Source organism: Xyrauchen texanus, chromosome 25, assembly GCF_025860055.1.
Source record: "Xyrauchen texanus isolate HMW12.3.18 chromosome 25, RBS_HiC_50CHRs, whole genome shotgun sequence".
Taxonomy (NCBI): domain Eukaryota; kingdom Metazoa; phylum Chordata; class Actinopteri; order Cypriniformes; family Catostomidae; genus Xyrauchen; species Xyrauchen texanus.
The window spans coordinates 12,743,321-12,765,307 of NC_068300.1; the positions used below are offsets into that span (position 1 = coordinate 12,743,321).

Below are 21,987 nucleotides of genomic sequence, written 5' to 3' on the forward strand. Positions count from 1 at the left end.
TGTCCTATGGTTTTAGAAAGGTCCTGTTATTCAGGTCTTGTACCCTGTGGCTTGGCTGTAAGGCAGAACGATGTATCAGTCTATGCTTTCACCTTTTATCACCTCTGGACTCCCTCTCCCTTCCTCCACTACTCTTTCAGTATATCTTTCTTTCTTTCTCTCTCTCACTCATCCCTTCCTTTGGCACTAAAAAAAACACTTGTGATCTTTATTTTTTGAGACTCTGTCATGCAGAGAGCGCAGGTGTTCACCGCATGGAGGCACTGGAAAATATCGGCGGAAAACAGAGGAAATGTGCACCAATGATCTGGGCAGATTTAAAATGTTGAGGCACTAAAACTGTAGATTAAAATGCCTCTTTAAGTGCTGATCTTAAAACTGTGATTTAAGGGAAAGGTTATCAAATGAGATGAGAGAAGGAGATGAAGAGAGAGAGAGTGAATGAGTTAGTCAGTAGTATGCCTAATGTAATATTGCGGCATAGCCAGACTTTTGTCTATTGGCTTAAAGTCTGGTCAACCCTGTAGCTTGTTCTGATCAAGAACTGCTTACTTAGATGGGAAGAGGCTGACTGTAAACCAACCACCAACCACATTTCAGGTTTTTGTGACATTTAGCTAAATGTGAATTTGGACAAAACTTTGAGAGTAAAAAAGAAATATGCAAAGATATCTAAGTTGTTTGCTTCTATTTGTCTAAAACAAAACTCTTAAAAGGTTAGTTCACCCAAAAACAAAAATTCTCTCATCATTAACAATCTTGTCATGTGCCACTCTGAGACGTCTTGCAACAGGTCGCCCGCCTGTTGCGTGTGGATAGATGAGCAAAATTACCCAAGCATGGAATACATTTGGACGAGGAGCTTGCAAACTGGATTCAGCCTCATCGCATTTTGTGGGTGGCGGGTGCTGGTTTCACACCCTGGCCACTGTTTAATACATTTGGCGACTTCCCAGATCCATGGTTTTGCCATTTCCAGATATTGTCGATCATCGTCTGTTCACAATCGGCATTGGGATATTCATAAGACATCGTCAAAATCCGATTACATCGTCCTATCGCCCAGCCCTACCTATGATTATACCATGAGAATACCAGATTGATCTTTAGAGAAGAAATCCATTAGCGTGTCACTGTGATTCATAACCAAAATGCAGATTTAGCCTTTTATTAAATACTGCAAACATTTTTGGCGACTATATATTAAATATAATTGCATGTTTAATGAAGGTTTTATTTCAATCCTTTAGTCATTTTAGTGTTATTGCTTCTCTCTGCTGGATAGCAGCAGAACAGACACAGTTAGGATCTCAACAGAGTTAGCAACTCCCTTGAGGGGTGCCATCTTACTCTATGGAGGCACTTCTTTGGAAGTGCTCAATGTAGCAGACGGGCAACCTGCAAAATCCTAACTTCCGGAAATTGTGTACATCCTATCAAACATGAACTGCCATTTCAGCAAGCTCGTGCCATTTTTGTGATCAATATGCATAAGAGAGTCCATAAACACTCCATGGGCGTGTGTCATCTTATGCCGTGTATAAAAAAAGAGCAAACTGAAGGAAGCAAGTGCAAAAATTCAAGCGACTGAGTTTGGCACATGTGCTTATGTCTTATGAGTGCTTCTATTGCGCTATGTGTGCTTGTGTCTTTTAACCAGCAGCAGGCAAAAGCTGTGGGACAGATGTTTATATCCCCTCTTCAATGACCTGACACTGCACACGCACCCCAGACAATGCCTTTTCACACTCACACATGCACATCCCTCATACCAGCTCCACACAATGCAAACACATTTCCAAGCAGCGTACAGAGGCCTGATTATGAGGCTGCCCATGACCTGTGCTCGGCCCTATGGCATCTGGCACAGACCACAGCACACATGCACAGAACTATCTCTCTCTTCCCATCTCTCGTTCTTTCTCACACATGAATTTGAACTCCAGACTGAAGATTGACTCTTTGCTTCAGATATAAATGCATTTAAACTGTCTATATATCACCATAAACTTGATTTGGTATAGTTAAAGTGAACTACACCACTATTTTTTGTAACTTAGGTGAGTTTTACTTTTAAAAAAAAAATATTTATTTAGTCATATTTCACCCAAAAAAAAAAACAAATAAATAAATAATATATATATATATATATATATATATATATATATAAATGGTCTGCACTTATATAGTGCTTTTTTCTAACCTCAGAGGTTACCAAAGCGCTTTACACTGTGTCCCAATCACCCATTCACACACACACTCATACACCAATGGTGGCAGAGCTGCCATGCAAGGCGCTAACCTACCATTGGGAGCAACTTGGGGTTCAGTGTCTTGCCCAAGGACACTTCGGCATGTGGAGTCCTGTGGGCCAGGATTCGAACCACCAACCCTGCAATTAGCAGCCGACCCGCTCTACCACCTGAGCCACAGCCGCCCGTATATATATATATATATATATATATATATATATATATAATAAAAAATATAATGAAATCTATTGTTTATTCCTTGATGTATTGCATTGTGAGATTATAGTCATGACAGTTAAGCACATGTGTATATATATATATATATATATTGTCTTACACAAATCTGTCTATTACAATAAAAACTCTATTCTATATATACATATATATATATATACTATATATATATATATATATATATATATATATATATATAAATGCATCATGGTAGTATTTGTTTTACTGCCTTTAATTTATTATATATTTATTACATTTCAAAAAAATAATTGTATCCAGGATGGTTTTCATAACAGTATTACAATAATAAGAATCTAATGAGAATCATTATTTAGAACAATTAAAATTACAAACAAATTAAAAAAAGTTAAATATCCAAGTGCATTAAAGTAATAACAACTAGAAGAGAAATATGCACAAAAAGAAACATCAAAAAAGGAAAATAAAACTTCTGAAAAAAGAAACATCCAGAATTACTAAGTAATCAAACTGAACAACTGTGTGGATAACTGAAAAGTGCACTAAAATCTAAAATAATACATTTTAGTAGTTTTATGTAGTTATTTACAATATCACTTTTTTGTCTTGCTGATTTTGTGGTAAAATATGACCCTGACACGTTCTTCATGAGATTTACCCAGTTTATCAGTATATTTTGTGGAACATCCCTGTTTTGTGCTGATCTGAGAGCAGTGAGCTCTACTCCACCACATACGGTTCAGATTAGGATAACGGAACAAAGAGTTTGGCACAGCGTCCCAAAATCTGCACTGTCTCTCATCAGAAACAACCTGTTGAGGCTGCATGATTTGCATCCTTGTACCGCAGATCACACGTATGTTTGGCACGCTCAGACTTCAGGCCTTTCAGAGCTTCCACTGAAAGCAGCTGCTCTTAGTCTTCATGTGCTAGGTAGGAAATGCAATGTAGGCCAATTTCTCAACATTACTGAGCCACTTCCTGCCTGATCGTTCCCCCTAAAGATTTCAGTGAACCTAAAGCTGTGCTGAAACACACATGGTGAGTCACACTGTGAGTGAGGCAATGTGTTTGGGGGGGCCTGGATGATTGGGTGGTTTAAGAGGACATATTTTTTAGATTACAAACAGGTAATTACAAGGATATTATGCTATAAATATGGTTTATAAGGACATTTCTATTGTCGCTTAAAAAACGTTTCAGAACGTTTTTTGTGAGGGTTAGGTTTAGGGGTAGGGTTAGAAGACAGAATTTATGAAGAGTCCTCATAAGGATAACCACACCAACAAATGTGTATGTGTGTTTGTGTGTGGGCATGTTTATGTGGTTTACGAGGATATTTTTTTTAGGTTATAAACTGGTAATTACAAGGGTATTAAGCTATAAATGTGGTTTATGAGGACATTTCTAGTGTCCCCATAATTTAAATATCTTAAAAATCATATTAAACGATGTTTTATTGACATGTAAAAATGCAGAAAGTTTTCTGTGAGGGTTAGGGGATAGAATATAAAGTGTGTACAGTATAAAAATGATAATGTCTATGGAAAGTCCTCATAATTATAGGTAAATTAACGTGTGTGTGTGTGTGTGTGTGTGTGTGTGTGTGTGTGTGTGTGTGTGTGTGTGTGTGTGTGTGTGTGTGTGTGTGTGAGTTATCTCAGTTTGTCTAAGGGTTGTTAACATTTAAGCATTAAAAAAAAACATCAAGAACAAAAGAAAGCATCTGCTACATGACCAGAAAGCATCTGCTAAATGACACAATACAAATAACAAGACATGAAAAATGTCTACCTACCAAGAAAAGTATGTGATAATTGAATGTTTTGTATTTCGTCCTAATGTTTTGTCACTTTATTTCTAGGCTAAACCAGAAACTGTCAAATAGTGTGAAATGTCATATATTGTTAAAACATCTAAGGACACTTTTTTCTAAAGGCCATATCATATGTTAAATTTAATAAAACCTATAAAATATATATATATATATATATATATATATATATATATATATATATATATATATATATATATATATATATATATATATATTATAGGTAAATAGCAAAATATTAAATGCATCATGGTAGTATTTGTTTTACTGCCTTTAATTTATGATATATTTATTACATTTATTGCTCAAGACACAGGCTCCATTTCTCTCCATCTCCATTTATAAAATTTTAAATGTATATAATATTTTAAGACATGAACATTTATAAGTGCATGGGGAAAATGAGAAGATACTTAAATATTAAAACATAAATAATGCCTATTACTGAATAAGAAGCTATTACACTAACTGAAATGTATTCCATGTAGTAACTTGTACACATTTGAAAGATGCATAATTTGCGTATGTGCCATAGTTCTCAGCAGTCTGATCTATAAGCTCATGAAGCCTATCAGAGGCTTTTAACATTGTTGTTTCAGCAAAAGCATCAGATTATAATCTACATAATCTAAAACTAAGCATCCCATAAACACTAATCCAATTACAGCACAGATGCATACTTTCTCCCCAGAGTTGCAAGCTGCATAGCTGCATTTCCTGCTGGAAAAAAATGTGTGTTCACAAGGCATTCTCATGCAGCAACAGAGTAATGAGATATGTGCTGCTACTTCTCTGTTGTGTATGTGTGTGTGTGTGTGTGTTTCAGTATATGAGCAAGCAATGAGCGATTTCATTAGTTTCCATTCAGTGGCTCTATGGCAGCCGTAGAGGCCCCGCTGAGCCAGTTCTCCTCCACAACAAGGCCATAACGACAAAATAACTTTGAGAGAATATGGGTTTGTCGTTTGACACCTGTTCAAGGAGCAAGTGTGGAAACGGCACTCCAAGACAGCATGGGGCGTCTGCAAGCTTCCAAGTAACAAACTGCATAAGGGTTTTTAACAGCATTATACTAAAAAGCCTTGATCAGACTATCAAAATGTTCAGCTTGCTGTTTGACGGGCTGATGGCAATAAAATGCACTGTATATGCAAGGTGTATAACATACTATATTCAACATGAAAATAATATGCAGAAATATACTATATAACAATTAAAATAATAAACTGTTTCTTTAATCATTTCTTTGGATGTAAAGTTATAATAAAAATAATAAAGTTATAATAAAAGGATGTAGGTTACATGCTACAAATTCATATGTACATTAGTGTGCTATGAAATCGGTACATTATAAACAGTTTAATACGAGCATACATTCATTGGGAACTATTCTGTACCTTTAGTGGTTTTAAGATTCAATTTTGAATTGTCCACTGTTTAAACAGACTATCTGCTAAAAGAGCAAGTGACAACAACTGAAAGTGACAACAACTTTCATTTCTGCAAATGTGGTAAATGAAATAAGAAAACAGTGGCAACACACACAGTTAGGGAATCTAGAAACTGCAGCCATGTTATAAAATACAGTAACTTCAACTGAAAGCGTCGCCAACTACACACATCGCAATCTTTAAAAACACATGAGTAATGTTTGATTCATTAATGTGTGACAACCAATATAAGCTTCAACAATCCTACAATAAAACATATCCAAGCATTACAGTAAGTAAACAACTTTGGCAAACATTAACACATATACATGCATCAGGAATCCGATGTCCTGCCGCAGCTGTCCTGGGCCCGGTTGCACCAGCTATACGTATGTTACAACTTAGCCTAGTTGTGGCGTAAATGGGCACTAAGTCACAATTTATGCACTACTAAATATTGCACCATTAAACTTAGGTAGGACGTAACCCTACGTATGAAATAAATGTTTGCGGAAGCCTCCGACCAGGAGTAACGATTGGAATAAAAAAGCAGACTGATATTTTATGACATCAATGAGCTCATGTTTTGCGTGTCCTGTCGACAAACAGTATGATGTTAACATTTACATTCATTTACATTTACGAGAGAGAAAAAAAACGTACTTTTAACGGGCTCTTCAGCATAAAACCATTCTACGGTGCAGTTTTCAGAGCGCTAAAACTTCATTATGCGACAGTGCAAGGAAGTCCATTTCAGTGAGACTTGATTTTCATCCCTTTGATTTGATTTCTATAGTAACTTGTTTAAGTTTTATGAATGTGAACCTAAAGCATGTTTCGCTTACAGTGCTCAAAATGCTGACCATAAAAAGCAAACTATGCTCAGACCACCTAGCGGCTATCATTCATCGTGATGGTTGCATATGGACCAGTTCTAGCAGGACAGCCACACTTTCTTTGGTGGTAAAATGGAAGCAAAAAAAAAGTAAAACAAAAGTTTTGTGAGAGTCATGAAAAATATCAATGAAAGAATCAAATCACATCTACAGGCTCATTTGCTAAATGTACTGTATGTAGTTTTATTAACAAGGTTCGGGAGAGGCAAGTTCATTTAATCAGGCCAATCACACAGCCAGAGTAAGAGTATATAAACATCTGTTTACCATTACGTAGCAATGAGAGTTTCCAGCATCCCACCATCTCCCCATACTCTCCTATCTATTCCATCAATACTAATCAAGTCCGGAGGGTATTCGAGCTTGTGTCAATTCTCAAGCCTCGAGCCCTTCACCCCAGACAGCGAGCCACACTTGTTTACACTATCCTTAATAGGATAACATTAACTGCAAACTACTGAAATGATGGTTACCAGCAAATGTCTCCAAAATGTATATCAGGGCTATCAATGAACGAAAACAGATGACAGAACTTGACTCAAAAATAAAGTCTATTCAAACACACAATCAACAAAGCCTTTACAGCGCAAATATTTAAGCCATTATAAATTAACTGTCTCCCACTCACTTGAACAAAACGCAGAGTCATTTTGGAATTTGGAGCTGTAACTGTTGTTTTCCATTAGCATGTTTTTTTCTCGGTTATACTAGCTGCACTGGATCCACCCACTAAAAGCCCTTCAAGATTGTGACAGCACCAAAAAGGACATCCAACTCTCATTATGCATCCAAAACATTTTATATTTTCCTGGAACCTCTGACCTCACTGTCCAACAATGCTCCATCATCTAATCATACACCCTCTCATTACAAATGAACTCCAGTTAGAAAACCTGCTAGAAACATCTTGGACAACAGTTAGCTATGGGGAAAACAAACTTCTAAAATCCATTGTGACCTCTTCAGTGTGTAATGAGATTCCCTTTGGCTTCCCAGTTTGGGCTGAGGTGCCAGGCATGAGAAATAGCTTTGTCCTTTCAAAAGTGGTTCACTATCTTTCTTTCCAGGTCATGCTAGTTATACTCTAAAATTTGCTAACCAAAAGTGGCTGGCCATAATTTATAATGATGAAGTATGTTTTCATCTGTAGAAATCACAAGATTATGGCGGTGCAGTTCCTGCACAATATCAAGAGGGTTTGTGATTCTCAGACCTTGCTGAAAAGACTATTGACTGTGATGTTGCCAAGTATGACAGTATGTTAATGGATTAATCTCTTTTGTTGGTCCTGTAACAACCTTTCAGTCAAACAAATATAGTCCCTACCCTATAGGCATGTTGTTCATGCCTATTACTCCCCGACACCAGCTCTAAGACTGGCCTTAACCCTAACCCCAACAATTCTGATGTTCTGGGTCAAACAAAGATGCTAAACTATGAACATGTTTTAATTGGCTAAATCACTGTTAACTGTGATGTCCAGCCTTGTATAATCATTTAACTTCACTGGAAACATTGTGTTGGTTGAAAGAGATGAGTAATGATGGTAAACTAGTCAACAAGTAGTCCGACCAGTCAATATGTAGTTGACTAGTTTGTCTATTATCCTAGTGTGCTAACAAAATTACGGTAATCCCTCAACATTTGCTAATGTTTAATCTTATCTGAAGCACATTAACCTGAAAATAACAGAAACACATTACTATACCAACAATTTTGCTAAATAATTTTTACATGGCTCTGGTAAAATCGACACTAGAGATGCTAAAACAACAATGACTTTTATTTCCTTTACTCAAATCAAGAGTAAAAGTGCAGATTAACAGCTCATAAACATCATAAATGCATATTCATCACACAATGCACATCACAATCTTATGACATCAAAACACTTTTACTGTAGTGCATGACTTCAAGGCGATACCTTTTAATGTTTGCATTACATAACCAACTACATTTTGTTGCTTGTTCTAGAACATTCTAATTGTGCAGTGGCTCAACTGAAAGAGCGTTGCACTTGTGATTCAAAGGACTGGGGTAAGAGTCCTGAAAAGCACGTGAGAGTTGACATGTAAGTCGAAAGTGTCATATAAGCACCAAAAAATTATATGCCGTGATATGTGTATGCAGCCTCGTGCAAAAATGTCACCACAGTCATGTTATTTACATGAAATCAGATTCTAAGAAACAAATCAGATTGGGGTTCTTTGAACCTGAAACCAGCCTAACTGCAGTATACCGGGCTTCTAAGACTGATTAGTCAACCAGTGATTCATGAAAATATGTAGTTTTACACATGCCTAGTGGCTAATCAGCCAACCAGCCCAAAACCAGCATGGACCAGCGTAGAAATTGATTCTGGTTAAAGTTATGTCACTCTTTTGTGCACAGAAGGTATAACTGCCTATCCAAGCTTATGTATGCGGTTGTTTTTAAGCCTTTTGTGGAATATGAAATAGCTGATGTTCTCTGGATTCATCCCATTGCCCACCACCACAGGAGAAAACGTTTTTCATATTTCTTACCACCCAGTTAACTGGCTGACTTATTGATTTAAAATTACCATCACAGAGAGCTCATACTGTTGTCTGCACTTTATTGGCCTCTCTCAAGGCTTTATTTGATCTGAATAGCCTAGCTTATGTTAAGGGTACAATGGACTGGGATATGCAGCTTTGCATAATTTCTGCAGAACTGCAAGGACATTCACCATGTTTTCATGAAGACTGGGCAAAAATTATACCTTGATATGTTTCAGCTTTTTGATGATATTCGATATTCAGGTACGTCTCGATATTTATGTATATGCTTTGAAATGGCTTCAGTCAAAAGGAACTAGCATGACCAAACAGCCAGAAATATATACAGAAATTATTATAAACATATAAACAGCCAGAAAATATTTTTTAAATTCCCACATTGTTTTTTTTCCATAAATGTAAACAACGAAGATATTTAAACCGCTTTCTTTTATATGAAGCAATGTAACAATATGTAGCAATTAACAGTAATGATTACCCACATGTATTTTTACAAAAACATTTTAATACATGAAAAATAAATCATTATGCTAATAAAACTGATTAATTGTTTTTTTTTATTATTTTTTTTTATTATTTATTTGATAGGGACAAGTGGGAACAATCAACATGCACCACACTACAACATTTATAGCCAAGGCTAATTTGCAATGTCCGTCCCCAGATGGGTTTTCCACATAACAATACATACAGAAAGTAAAAAAAGAATACATTTACATTTACAAGAGCATTACTAAATTCTGACACTGCATAAAGAAATGTGCATTTGAGCGCAAACTATAAATGATTGCATACTTGATCTCTTTTTAAAAAACGCTTTAATTCATTTTTAAAAGCCCCCAGATCTAAGTCCTGTTTCAGCTCGGCGGGCAAGGAGTTCCAGAGCTTAGCACTTTGTACAGTAAAAGCCGACTGGCCAAAGGTCTTTTTCTAACGGGCACTTTCACATTTCCATTAGCAGCCCCTCGTGTAATGGAGCCCACTGATCGAAGTGGGACTATGTGACGCCTAAAAACTTCAGGGGCTTGTTTATGCAAACAATTATACATTAATTTCAAGTTACTAAATTTAATAAAATTTTCAAAATTTAAAAAGTTCAACCTCTGCAATACTCCACAATGGTGTGTTCTAACAGTTTTTTATCCAATATTTTTAAAGCTCTGTTGTAAATCAATCTTAGGGGCCTGACTGTTGTGTCTGTTGCCTGTGACCAGGAGGTTATACAATAACTTAGGTGAGAAAAAATCATTGTGTGCATAAATGTATTTGCCGCATGAAATGTTAAACAGTCCCGTATGACTCTGAAACTATACAAGTTTACCCTAGTTGTTCTAGTGATTTTTTTACATGACTTTCAAATGATAAATGGGAGTCCAGGATTAATCCCAGATATTTTACTTCTTTAACCTGGGCAATTCTTTGACCATTAATTGTCAGATGCAGTTCTTCCATGGGGTGTAATCTGGAAGCAAAACAAACTGACACTGTTTTACTCAGATTAAGGGATAGTCCTGAGTTTTGAAACCATATTGACACAGAATTAATATGTTGCTGTAACTGTTCTGTAATTGCCTCAACACTTTTGCCACTCACAAAAACAACTGCATCATCTGCATACATTTGGAAACCTGCGCTCGGACATACATTTGGTAAATCATTAATGTACAATGTGAAAAGCAGAGGCCCAAGAATTGATCCCTGGGGAACCCCCGTTTTCAGCATTGCAAAGGGTGACTTTTCATTATTAATTATTACACATTGTTGTCTATGTTCCAAATATGTCTTAAACCACTGTAGAGTTCTTTTTTCAAAATTCAGCTGAGATAATTTCTGTAAAAGTACATCATGATTAAGTGCGTCAAAGGCTTTTTTTACGTCCATAAAAACTCCCACTATTTGACCTTTGTCAATTGCTAGTTTAAGTTGTTTAATAAAATAGCAATTGGCCGTTTCTGTCGAGTATTGTGGCCGGAATCCAAATTGCAGAGGATGCAGTATGTCATTGAACTGTAAAAAAGACATTAGCTGATTGGCTACAATCTTTTCCAACACCTTAGAAAAAATGGGTAAGATGCTGACTGGTCTATAATTGCATGCTAGATCAACCTTCCCAGATTTATATATAGGTATAACCCTAGATTGTTTCCAAACACTTGGAAACTCTCCATTTTTAAAAGAGAGATTTACCAGTTTAGTTAAAGGTTTTACCAGTATTTCTTTATTTCTTTTCAAAAAGGAAGTGTCAATATTAAAAAGATCTTTGGCATGACTATTTTTTATTTTTTCAATGCCGGTATGAATTCCTTCATGGAAAATAATCAAACTTATAGTTTAAATAATAGCCACTAATAAACCATCCATGTTACACTCATTCTTGCAAGACACAAGACGGATCGAAAACGTATTCTAACATAAACTGCTCTTTATCATAACAGGCCAAATAAGCAGCATAAACAATTATCGGAAATATAGCATGAATATTTGATCGCCCAACCCAACCCATACCTTATGAATGGATAGTTATGGTCCATTTACTTTCTTTGTTCCCTTTCTTTATGGTTATATATCTGGAGGGGTTCCTTACTCTCAAACCTGTGCTCCAAATCACAATAAATAATATTATGGAAAAACGATTAGGCCAAAGGCTGTTGTTGGGGTGGATATAGTTTCATCTATATGATTTTGAATATCCAGTCATCACTGATCAATACTCTAGGGAAGGATGCACAGATGGGAAGCCATTAAAGTGTAATCCAGTACAATATCTTTTTTTTCCTGTCCATGAAGAGCTCCCACATGGACTTGTTCTATCATTAACTTGAGCAGCTCCTTGGGGAGTCAGAAGAACTCAAATGAATACTAACAGCAAGCAAATGATATTCAATGTCATGATTTAATCACAAAGTCTTTCATTATGGATGTTTTCAATAGGAACTGAAATTAAAAGACAAGACAGAAAATCTTTCAGCCATCAGTCTGCTGAAAAAAAGGGGAAACTCGACACTAGAAGGAAAACTGCTGGCAATCAAAATCACCAGCCAAGTGATCTACAGAGATAAGCGATAAACGCAATTATGCAAAAGAGCCAAGGTTGAGGAGCTGGTCCTGATGTATTTTCATTCATCAGTTAAATAATCAATTGTCTCAGTGGCATACACAAAATCAGCTAAAATTTGAAAATGGAGGAAACAGAGCCGCTCAACATTAATGCATTGTGCAATGTTTACCTGAAAGAGCGATTCGCATTTCGTGCTTTAAGGAATGTGTACGAATGTGTCAATGCGTATTGTTGTTGTGTTGCTGTGCTGTTGTTGTGCTCCTTAATATCACCCAAGAACACTGAAAGGCTCATTAGCAATGCTAATTTGATTGTTTTGTTTTTTCCATTTCATTTTTTATGGGCACAATTCAGATCGTTGGAACCCAGCTTGCATATGGCATGGAAGGTGACCTGTAACTTTTTAAAAGTTCCTGTTGTTATGGCAGTCATACATTTTGAAAAGTTTGAGGAGAGGCTGGCGCACATGCTACATGAAAATAGATACCATTACATAGAATTAACCCTATATCCTGTAAATGAAAAAAGGTTTGAATATATTTGAAAGAGATTCACTTCAACATCAAAAATGGCTAATTGGCAGCAAAGTGCGTATTCTGTCAGGTCTTAAAGTTTAAAGTAGCTTCCAAATTCTGATCTCAAATGCATGGTGCCTCAAAACGTAGCAAGAACATATTGCTGTATTGAATGTTTAAAAGGAATAGTTACCCAAAAACAAAAACGATGTTATCAATTGCTTGTAATCATGGTGTTATTTTGAGTAGGATCTTTTAAATGAATCAGATCTGAATGATTCACTTACTAAGGGGATGGACCAGATTCTCAAGTTCAATTTCAATGGGTTTCCCTAACAAAGCTTTTGTAAGGCTTCAGAAAGCTTTGAATGCAGCGCATGAGTAGTATGACCATTTGAAGTATACAGGTGCTGGTCATATAATTAGAATATCATCAAAAAGTTGATTTGTTTCAGTAATTCCATTCAAAAAGTGAAACTTGGATAATGTATACATTCATTCCACACAGACTGATATATTTCAAGTGTTCATTCCTTTTAATTTTTATGATTATAACTGACAACTAATGAAAAACCCCCAAATCAGTATCTCAGAAAATTAGAATATTGTGAAAAGGTTCAATATTGAAGACACCGGGTGCCACACTCTAATCAGCTAATTAACACAAAACACCTGCAAAGGCCTTTAAATGGTCTCTCAGTCTAGTTCTGTAGGCTACACAATCATGGGGAAGACTGCTGACTTGACAGCTGTCCAAAAGACGACCATTGACACCTTGCACAAGGAGGGCAAGACACAAAAGGTCATTGCTAAAGAGGCTGGCTGTTCACAGAGCTCTGTGTCTAAGCACATTAATAGAGAGGCGAAGGGAAGGAAAAGATGTAGTAGAAAAAAGTGTACAAGCAATAGGGATAACCGCACCCTGGAGAGGATTGTGAAACAAAACCCATTCAAAAATGTGGGGGAGATTCACATAGAGTGGACTGCAGCTGGAGTCAGTGCTTCAAGAACAGATGTATGCAAGACATGGGTTTCAGCTGTCGCATTCCTTGTGTCAAGCCACTCTTGAACAAGACACAGCGTCAGAAGCGTCTCGCCTGGGCTAAAGACAAAAAGGACTGGAGTGGTCCAAAGTTACGTTCTCTGATGAAAGTAAATTTTGAATTTCCTTTGTAAATCAAGGTCCCAGAGTCTGGAGGAAGAGAGGAGAGGCACAGAATCCACGTTGCTTGAAGTCCAGTGTAAAGTTTCCACAGTCAGTGATGGTTTGGGGTGCCATGTCATCTGTTGGTGTTGGTCCACTGTGTTTTCTGAGGTCCAAGATCAACGCAGCCGTCTACCAGGAAGTTTTAGAGCACTTCATGCTTCCTGCTGCTGACCAACTTTATGGAGATGCAGATTTCATTTTCCAACAGGACTTGGCACCTGCACACATTGCCAAAGCTACCAGTACCTGGTTTAAGGACCATGGTATCCCTGTTCTTAATTGGCCAGCAAACTCGCCTGACCTTAACCCTATAGAAAATCTATGGGGTATTGTGAAGAGGAAGATGCGATACGCCAGACCCAACAATGCAGAAGAGCTGAAGGCCACTATCAGAGGAACCTGGGCTCTCATAACACCCGAGCAGTGCCACAGACTGATCGACTCCATGTCACGCCACATTGCTGCAGTAATTCAGGCAAAAGGAGCCCCAACTAAGTATTGAGTGCTGTACATGCTCATTCTTTTCATGTTCATACTTTTCAGTTGGTCAACATTTCTAAAAATCCTTTTTTTGTATTGGTCTTAAGTAATATTCTAATTTTCGGAGATACTGAATTTGGGATTTTTATTAGTTGTCAGTTTTAATCATCACAATTAAATGAAATAAACATTTTAAATATCAGTCTGTGTGTAATGAATGAATATAATATCCAAGTTTCACTTTTTGAATGGAATTACTGAAATAAATCAACTTTTTGATGATATTCTAATTATATGACCAGCACCTGTATATACTGTATATACTGTATATATTTGGTGCTTTTGTGTCCCTTTTGAAGCTTGATCACTCCAATTCCCATTTAATGTAATGACCTGGAAAATGCAACCAGTGCATTCTGGCCCCACGGCAAAAAAGAAGCAATATTTGGATCTGAAACAGCATGAGGGTAGGCAAATAACAACAGAAATTTCCTTTTTCAGGTGAACTATTCCTTAAAGCTACCATTGGTGTGTACAAACAAACATTTTTGAAAAGTGTCTAATAGAAGGCCAGTGAAAAGGATTACAATGTAAAACAGAGCACCAAGCCCCATTGACAGCTGTAAGGTGTGCCATAGAAAAACGTGTATGTAATTATTATTTGGCACTGCTGACATGTCCTTGATGGATTGCAACACACTGTCACAGATGGTAATCAAGCACCATCATGTACAGAGTCTCATTTACATATATGCATAGCTTTACCATGAGCAACAAGACAGGTGGGCAAGAAGAAAGACGTCAAAAGCAGTTAAACTGTCTGTCTATCAGAGACAAATCCAGTCTGTCCAACTGCCCGCATCTTTACTCCTATTTCTCACTCTATTCGACTTTCCGTCTGTCTCTGCGTGCATCTCCCCTGAAGCATTCTGAATTATGATAGTGTGCTTTGTGATTGGAAAACAACATTAATTGCTTGTAAGCAGAGCGTGGAGGCGGAGGGATTTTTGATCATGCGCTGATTGTGATGGGTATAAATGAATAACACAAGGTAAGTGAGGGTGAATTATTCATAAGCTGGAAGCTCCTTGCCGGTGGAGGACCCTCCACCGGCAAGGAGCGTTATCTTTTCATCCAATTCAGTCAGCCGTGCCACCATCATTACCAAGGCAGATTGCTCCAGGCCTGCTATAATAATGGCAGCAGTTATTATCGTTAATACCAATGTCAGTTATTCGACGACGGAGTCTACCACTGTGGCTGCTTCTGCTATCAAGTTCTGTATGAGGACATAAGCATATGGTTGACACTAACCACAATGCACTGTAAAGGCAATGGTTTTGACTAGATTATGCTGAAGACTGTTGAAGACCGTGTAAGGCCTCAATCATATTGTATGCAAAGTATGTGAACAAACATTTCTAGCCACGCAAGTTTGAATTTACATATCGTTGTTTTCCGAAACATGTAAAAAGACTCATCATGCCTAGTATACGATTGCAAACACTTCAGTTACGTAAGCCTGTTTGTTTGCACCCTAATTGTCTGCTAAAATCTGTCAGAACACAATTCATGCGCAAGTGCGTGTTGCATTCTTAACATTGCTACAAAGGGCATCTATTGCAAGTATTATCGTCTAAAATTAGACTTGAGTATAAGCATCATCTGAAGTTTCAGTTTATTAACAAATAAATTGCAAGAGACTGTCTAATTTCTTCCTGATCATGTGATCTCATCTAGGTAGCCACAATGACAGGGCGACATACCTCAAGTCAAATAAAATAAGCATTAATTTCATGAGTGTGTACTGTACATTATTTGAAACATATTTGTCAAAAATAATATTAATTTCTTTAGGTAAAAAAAACTATGTTGTTAAAAATATGTAGTGCATCTTTAAGATTACCTAAATATTCTTGAAAAGAAAATGTAAAATTCAAGTTAAATAGAGTCACAAAATGCTTATGAGAGCTAGATATTGTATAAGTTGATCTCTCCTATGTGATATGTATTCTGATAGTGATAACAGTCTAACATATGATAAATTGGAAAAATGAGCCTTACTGCCTAGTATGAATTTTAGAGCTTTGATTTATTTGCTGCAGAATGTTTGATAGGGTCAAATATTGCTGTTATAAACTGAAGCGAATATTCCATTTTCTCATTTGGGGCATTTAATAAAGGTTGGCGGTGAAACATAATAATTCATAACGCACCAGTGTTGTGACAAAATACTCCAAATGAGATGTCATGGCACAGGAATTGTGAGACGATAACGGCATCACTAATACTTTATCATAATATATCATAATACAACATGAAAAGAAAAGTCGGCATACTTTCTGCATGCTATCTCGATTCTTATCTGCCACCATCCTTTCATCTTCCTTTCTTTTTTAATCACCAGTTCCATTCTTATGTTCTTTTATTACTCTCCCAATCCTCCATATCTGACTCGCTCCATCAGCCAGAATGTATTTTCTCTTGTATGGCATAGTCGAATCACCCAAGAGCATGCTGCACTTATAATAGGAGGAGTATTCGGGCTGTTCTCTGGGAATAATCCCGTCATTCTGTGTTAGAGCATTGTGTTCAGTGTAAAACTGCCGGCTTGGCTATTTCCAATGAGGGCCTAAGAGGAGAACACAGCTGAGAGTGCTGTCAATTAAAAAATAAGAAATGTGTCAGCACGCTAGCTTCTCTGTGGCTATCCACATTGTTCTGACACTAGAACAAAGGTCCCACGAAAACTTGGTCGACAAAGATATGACAACGTTAAGATTTTAAATAAATTGTCACTTGAGAAAAGACACATATGAGGCAATACAGTGACAGGCCATTAATCCCAGGGACTGGGCAAAAGATGTGGCCAGTTAATCCAACTGGGGAGTGGAGGTTTCCCTGTTAAACAGAGGCTAGCTTCTGGGGGCCTGCTTCCAAGCATATAAACATGTCATTCACACCTGTAATGCACCAATGATCTAGAAATAACATGCATTCTAGTTGTTACTTGATTGATTGCTTCTACATCCAGCTATAATAAGACGTGAGGTATGAGCAATTATTAATTTGCATATCCTGACTATAATCAACAAAACACTTCGCATCTTGCTTTTTAATAATAAAAACAATTATAAAATGCAAGGTCAAACCTACCGAGTTGATGCAGTTCAATTCCTTGTTGAGGAGCCAGGGTAGGGACAGTTTGCCCTCGCCACGGTAGCAGGATTGGATCCTTTCCTTAATCTTTTCCTTGATTTTACGCAGTGTGAAAAGACAAAGGGCTGATTCTTTCGGTGGCTTAGCCCGGTTCTTTTGGCCCTGAGCAAAAATGGTGAACAGCACCTCCTCTTGTTCAGAGATACCCAACGATCTTGCTAGCTTGACACCAGGCCGACTGAGATAGGCATCTTGTACCAGTCTGTATTCCACCCCATCCTTGGTACAGCCAATGGGAAACTCCACGTAGGAGTAAAACTTGGGGTCATCCACACAGAGGCGGACAATCTTGGAGGTGAAGAACTGTTCACCGCTGGCATCCGGCGAGGTAAGTTGGGTGTCCAGTTGGAGGGTTAGATAGTAGATGAACTGCTCGCTGCTGAAGCCGTACACGTAGTAGATGTCAAAAGTAGGGAACTTTGAAAGCGTGTCTGATGGAATCTTGAGCTGCGAAGAGACAAACTCATCCTGGTAGACAAAGCTGAACATATCAGCGTTCTCCTCATTGGCCATCAGCTTACGACTGGAGAGAGTTGGGAAGTACTCTGATTTGCCCTCAATGGGCGTACCTACAAATAATTTACCACTGTCTTCACCTTGGGTTCCACTAATAACTACACCTGACATAGTGCCTGCCTCGGACACGCTCGAAAGGTAGTGCTCTTTGCGGTGATGTGGCTCACCCAGTTTGAAGAGGTCATCCAATCGAAGGAACTGGCATATGCCCTGGGAGGTGCTTCCGCATGCAATGAGTCTATTCTGCCCTGAATCCAGCAGCAACAACTTGTTGACGTTGCTAGTCTGTGACAGCTCGTGAGGACAAGACTGAACGCCAGGTGGTGGGTAACATTTTTCATTATCCACCACAGGACCTGTGACATGGCTTCGAAGCTTGGTCAGGTTGCTAGAAAACTTGTAGATCCAATTGACAGCACCGACATAGACTTCACCTGTTTTGTTATGGACGACCAGGTGCGTAAGCCCTGCCTCTGGTGGGGTGAAGGTTCGGAAGGAAGAGAGGTTGACCTCAAGCCCCCCATGATGAGGAAGGATAGAGAGGAAGAAGAGGAGGAGGAGGAAGGCCTCGCAAAGAGAGGCGGGAAGGGGCCTCCTCCCATTTGGCAGCATTTTTTATATCTTTTGAAGAGGAAGCAGTAGGCCAGGTTATCTTCACCTTTCTGATCCGAGGCCAGGAAACAACCTGGACAGCGTCTGTTAGTCTGTGATGAGGAGAGCGGTTTATTGACCCAGTATCCTCTCGGCTCTCTCTCTCTCTTGGCAAGGAGCTGTCGTCTACACCATCATCTGCAGCTCCATGGCTGCTAGCCCTGCAAGGGTGAGAAAAAAATATCATGAGTGTTGACGAAAAACAGAATAGAACATTGTGTATTGATTCGACTGGGTTTTTAAGAGTTCTGGCTGCCAAAGAGAAAAACAACTCATAATACATAAACATAAATATCTTATATTGAAGAATTGGGTGGAATCCTATACAACATTTAAAGATCTCGTCTGATAGAGATGCTGTGCCCTTAAATATTTCACGCAGTCAGTGCCAACTCAGCTAGCACAAAAACGAAAGAGTAAGAGTGAGACTGAGGTAGTAGAGGAAGTAAGGAATGAGTGAGTGACACAATAACAGTGTAGACTAGTTTACCAATTCACCTTGAGGTGCATTGGTAAACATCAGCAATAAACGTTCGCATTTCCTCATGCTTGCACGGAGAATCCATTTAAGTTGACCCTGCATAAAACAAAAGCACTTTCCTTGAACTGCAGGAAAGCAATCGGGTTTTAAAATACCACAGTACCTATCACATGCCCGCTTGAATCTACCACAGGGCAGCAGAAGAAGAGACGATCCATCAAATTCTTTCTAATTGAATGTCTAATGACATTCATGTGATCATGGACGATGAAGAGGAGCCTTGGGTGTCCAGTGATACCCTCTGTGCAAAGCCAGTTAAACAAGGGCAATCTCAGGCCGCTCATTAAGTCAGCAGCAGAGACTGTTGATCTGACCTTCTCCAGTGTTCAAAACAGAAGCATCATTGTATCTCAGATGACATTTATCTCACTTCACAAGACTATTGAGCAAGGAGATCGCATCTGGGTCTCATTCACAGCTCAATGCTGAGCCACACTGTGGGCTGACTGTCATGAGTAAGACTACGAAACAAATACGTAAGAGAGCAGATACGCATACATACTGGAGAAAAATACATAGGCTGCACACACACACCAAACATATGGGTAGGCTATCTCTTGGAATTGAATTCACAACCTTGCATTGCTAGTGCCACTCTCTACCAGTTGAGCATATATAAATAACTTCTGAATGGCACACCAAAGGCAGTTTGTTATAGCATAAAGATACTTAAAATATGTTCTCAAATCTAGGAGTTAGTGATGTGGCATGCTTGATTGTAGGCAAGTTATGTAGAAACCATGAGTTGGAAAAGGGGTAACAGAAAACAAAAATGATTTCATATTTTCAGCTATTTGGGGCTTATACCGTATCAATCATCATATTTGCTGTGCAATGTTGATTGGGGCCCAAATTTCCCTCCTCAAAATTGATCATAACAGCTGAGCTCTTCTCAGCTAAACTGACTCACAGTAAGCACTCTGATATTATTATTATTATTATTTTTATTTTTTTGGCTCAGTGATAATGGAGCACAGTCAAAGCAATTTCCTGCTACAAAGAAACATACAAAAACTGTCTATAAATGATCAAGAAACTAACTAAAAGACCTCCACAACATACTTCAAATTACATTTTGAGCCATGCTGAACCTGATCCATAACAGCATTATAAAAGCAAATCTGTCAAGAGTTTTGACTTATCTGGGACAAATGTATGCTAATGAGAAAGCAGAAGTTGTTTTAAATGCACATTCAAGGGGCCACTTACTGTTACTCTTACCTCAAAAAAAAAGAAGCAATTAAAAGAAATTGATACTACAGCAAAATAAGTGTGCTGCAATTCCCAATACTGAACAGCAATGCTACTTTCGTGGGATAGAGCAATTATGAGGTCCCACCCACTTGCTTCAAACATCTGAATGCATAGGTCCACACCAAGGATAAAGGTGAAATTGAATGAATCAATTAGAGGAGGTATGGGAGTTGCATGGAACCTTCAGGACAGCAAAACCTGCCTGGCTTGGAAAATGGCTTACGGGACCAAGGCATCCACAGTGATTTATTGCTTGTGGCACCTAAATTACCACACAACCCATGAAAATGTATACAAAGCGCCTCTTTAACATGGAGGTCACATCTCTGAGCATTGTGGGGTAGGAGGAAAGCAGGCCTCAGTGATAGCCACAACTAAACCACCCAGAGAGACTCTGCAGGATCTGCTTTTTATTACAGACAGACTTTTTATTGCAGAGCAGACGCACATGCATAAATACATGGGGGCCTTAATCCACAAACAAACAAACAAACACAGATCCCCACTTCTTTTTTCCCCTTTCTTTCTTTCTTTCTTTCTTTCTTTCTTTCTTTCTTTCTTTCTTTCTTTCTTTTCCTTCTTTCTTTTTCCATTATGTCCTTCCTTTCCTTCATTATGTCCTTCTTTTTTCCTTCCTTCTTTCATTATTTTCTGCATTCCATTCTTCCTTCTAATTTCCTTCTTTCCATCTTTTGCTTTCCTTCTCTCAAGATTTCCTTCTTTATTTTCTTCTTTAATTCATTCTTTCTCAATTTCTGCCCTTCCTTTTTTCTTTTTTCCTTCTTTCATTATTTCCTTCTTTCCTTTATTGTTTTTTCTTTCTTATTATTTATCTATCCTTCATTCTTTCCTTCAACATTTCCTTTTTCTCCTTTTTTATTGTTTATTTTTTATTCCCTTCTTTTCATCTTTCTTCTCTCTACAAAAAATACCTGTCATAACTACTATAAAGCATTCAAACATGATTTCTATTATAAATGTAAATCCACAGTAAAAACAACTTATGTATTAAAAGAGGTTAGATTAAGGTTATAAAATTCATTCAAAAATAACAAATAACCACTGTTAATCATGATAATAATAATTCCTTACATTTATATAGCACTTTTGTAAGCACTCAAAACACTTTACATAGTATAGGGGGAACCTCCTCATCCTCATTATTATGCTAAGCAAGGCTGTTGTCAAAATTCGACAAAGTCTTGAAATGACATCTCATCACATTGAGATGATTTAAATTATGATTTAACAGTGCATATTTGTTTCTGTAGTGTTGGCTAATCCTCAGTGTGAATGGTACGATGCTAAATCATTGAGTAGTGGTGGCGTAGTGGGCTAAAGCATATAACTGTTAATCAGAAGGTCACTGGTTCGATCCCCA

At 37.8% G+C, this 21,987-nt stretch overlaps 1 protein-coding gene across 1 annotated transcript in view; it reads right to left on the minus strand.

Annotated features, from left to right (window-relative positions):
• LOC127619093 (plexin-A1-like) overlaps positions 1 to 21,987 on the minus strand; it is a 245,080-nt gene that overhangs the window by 189,317 nt on the left and 33,776 nt on the right. The window contains exon 2 of the mRNA XM_052091844.1: positions 17,582 to 18,972. Coding sequence (XP_051947804.1) covers positions 17,582 to 18,772 — 1,191 coding nt within the window. The 5' untranslated portion in view covers positions 18,773 to 18,972. The remainder of the gene's footprint in view (positions 1 to 17,581; positions 18,973 to 21,987) is intronic.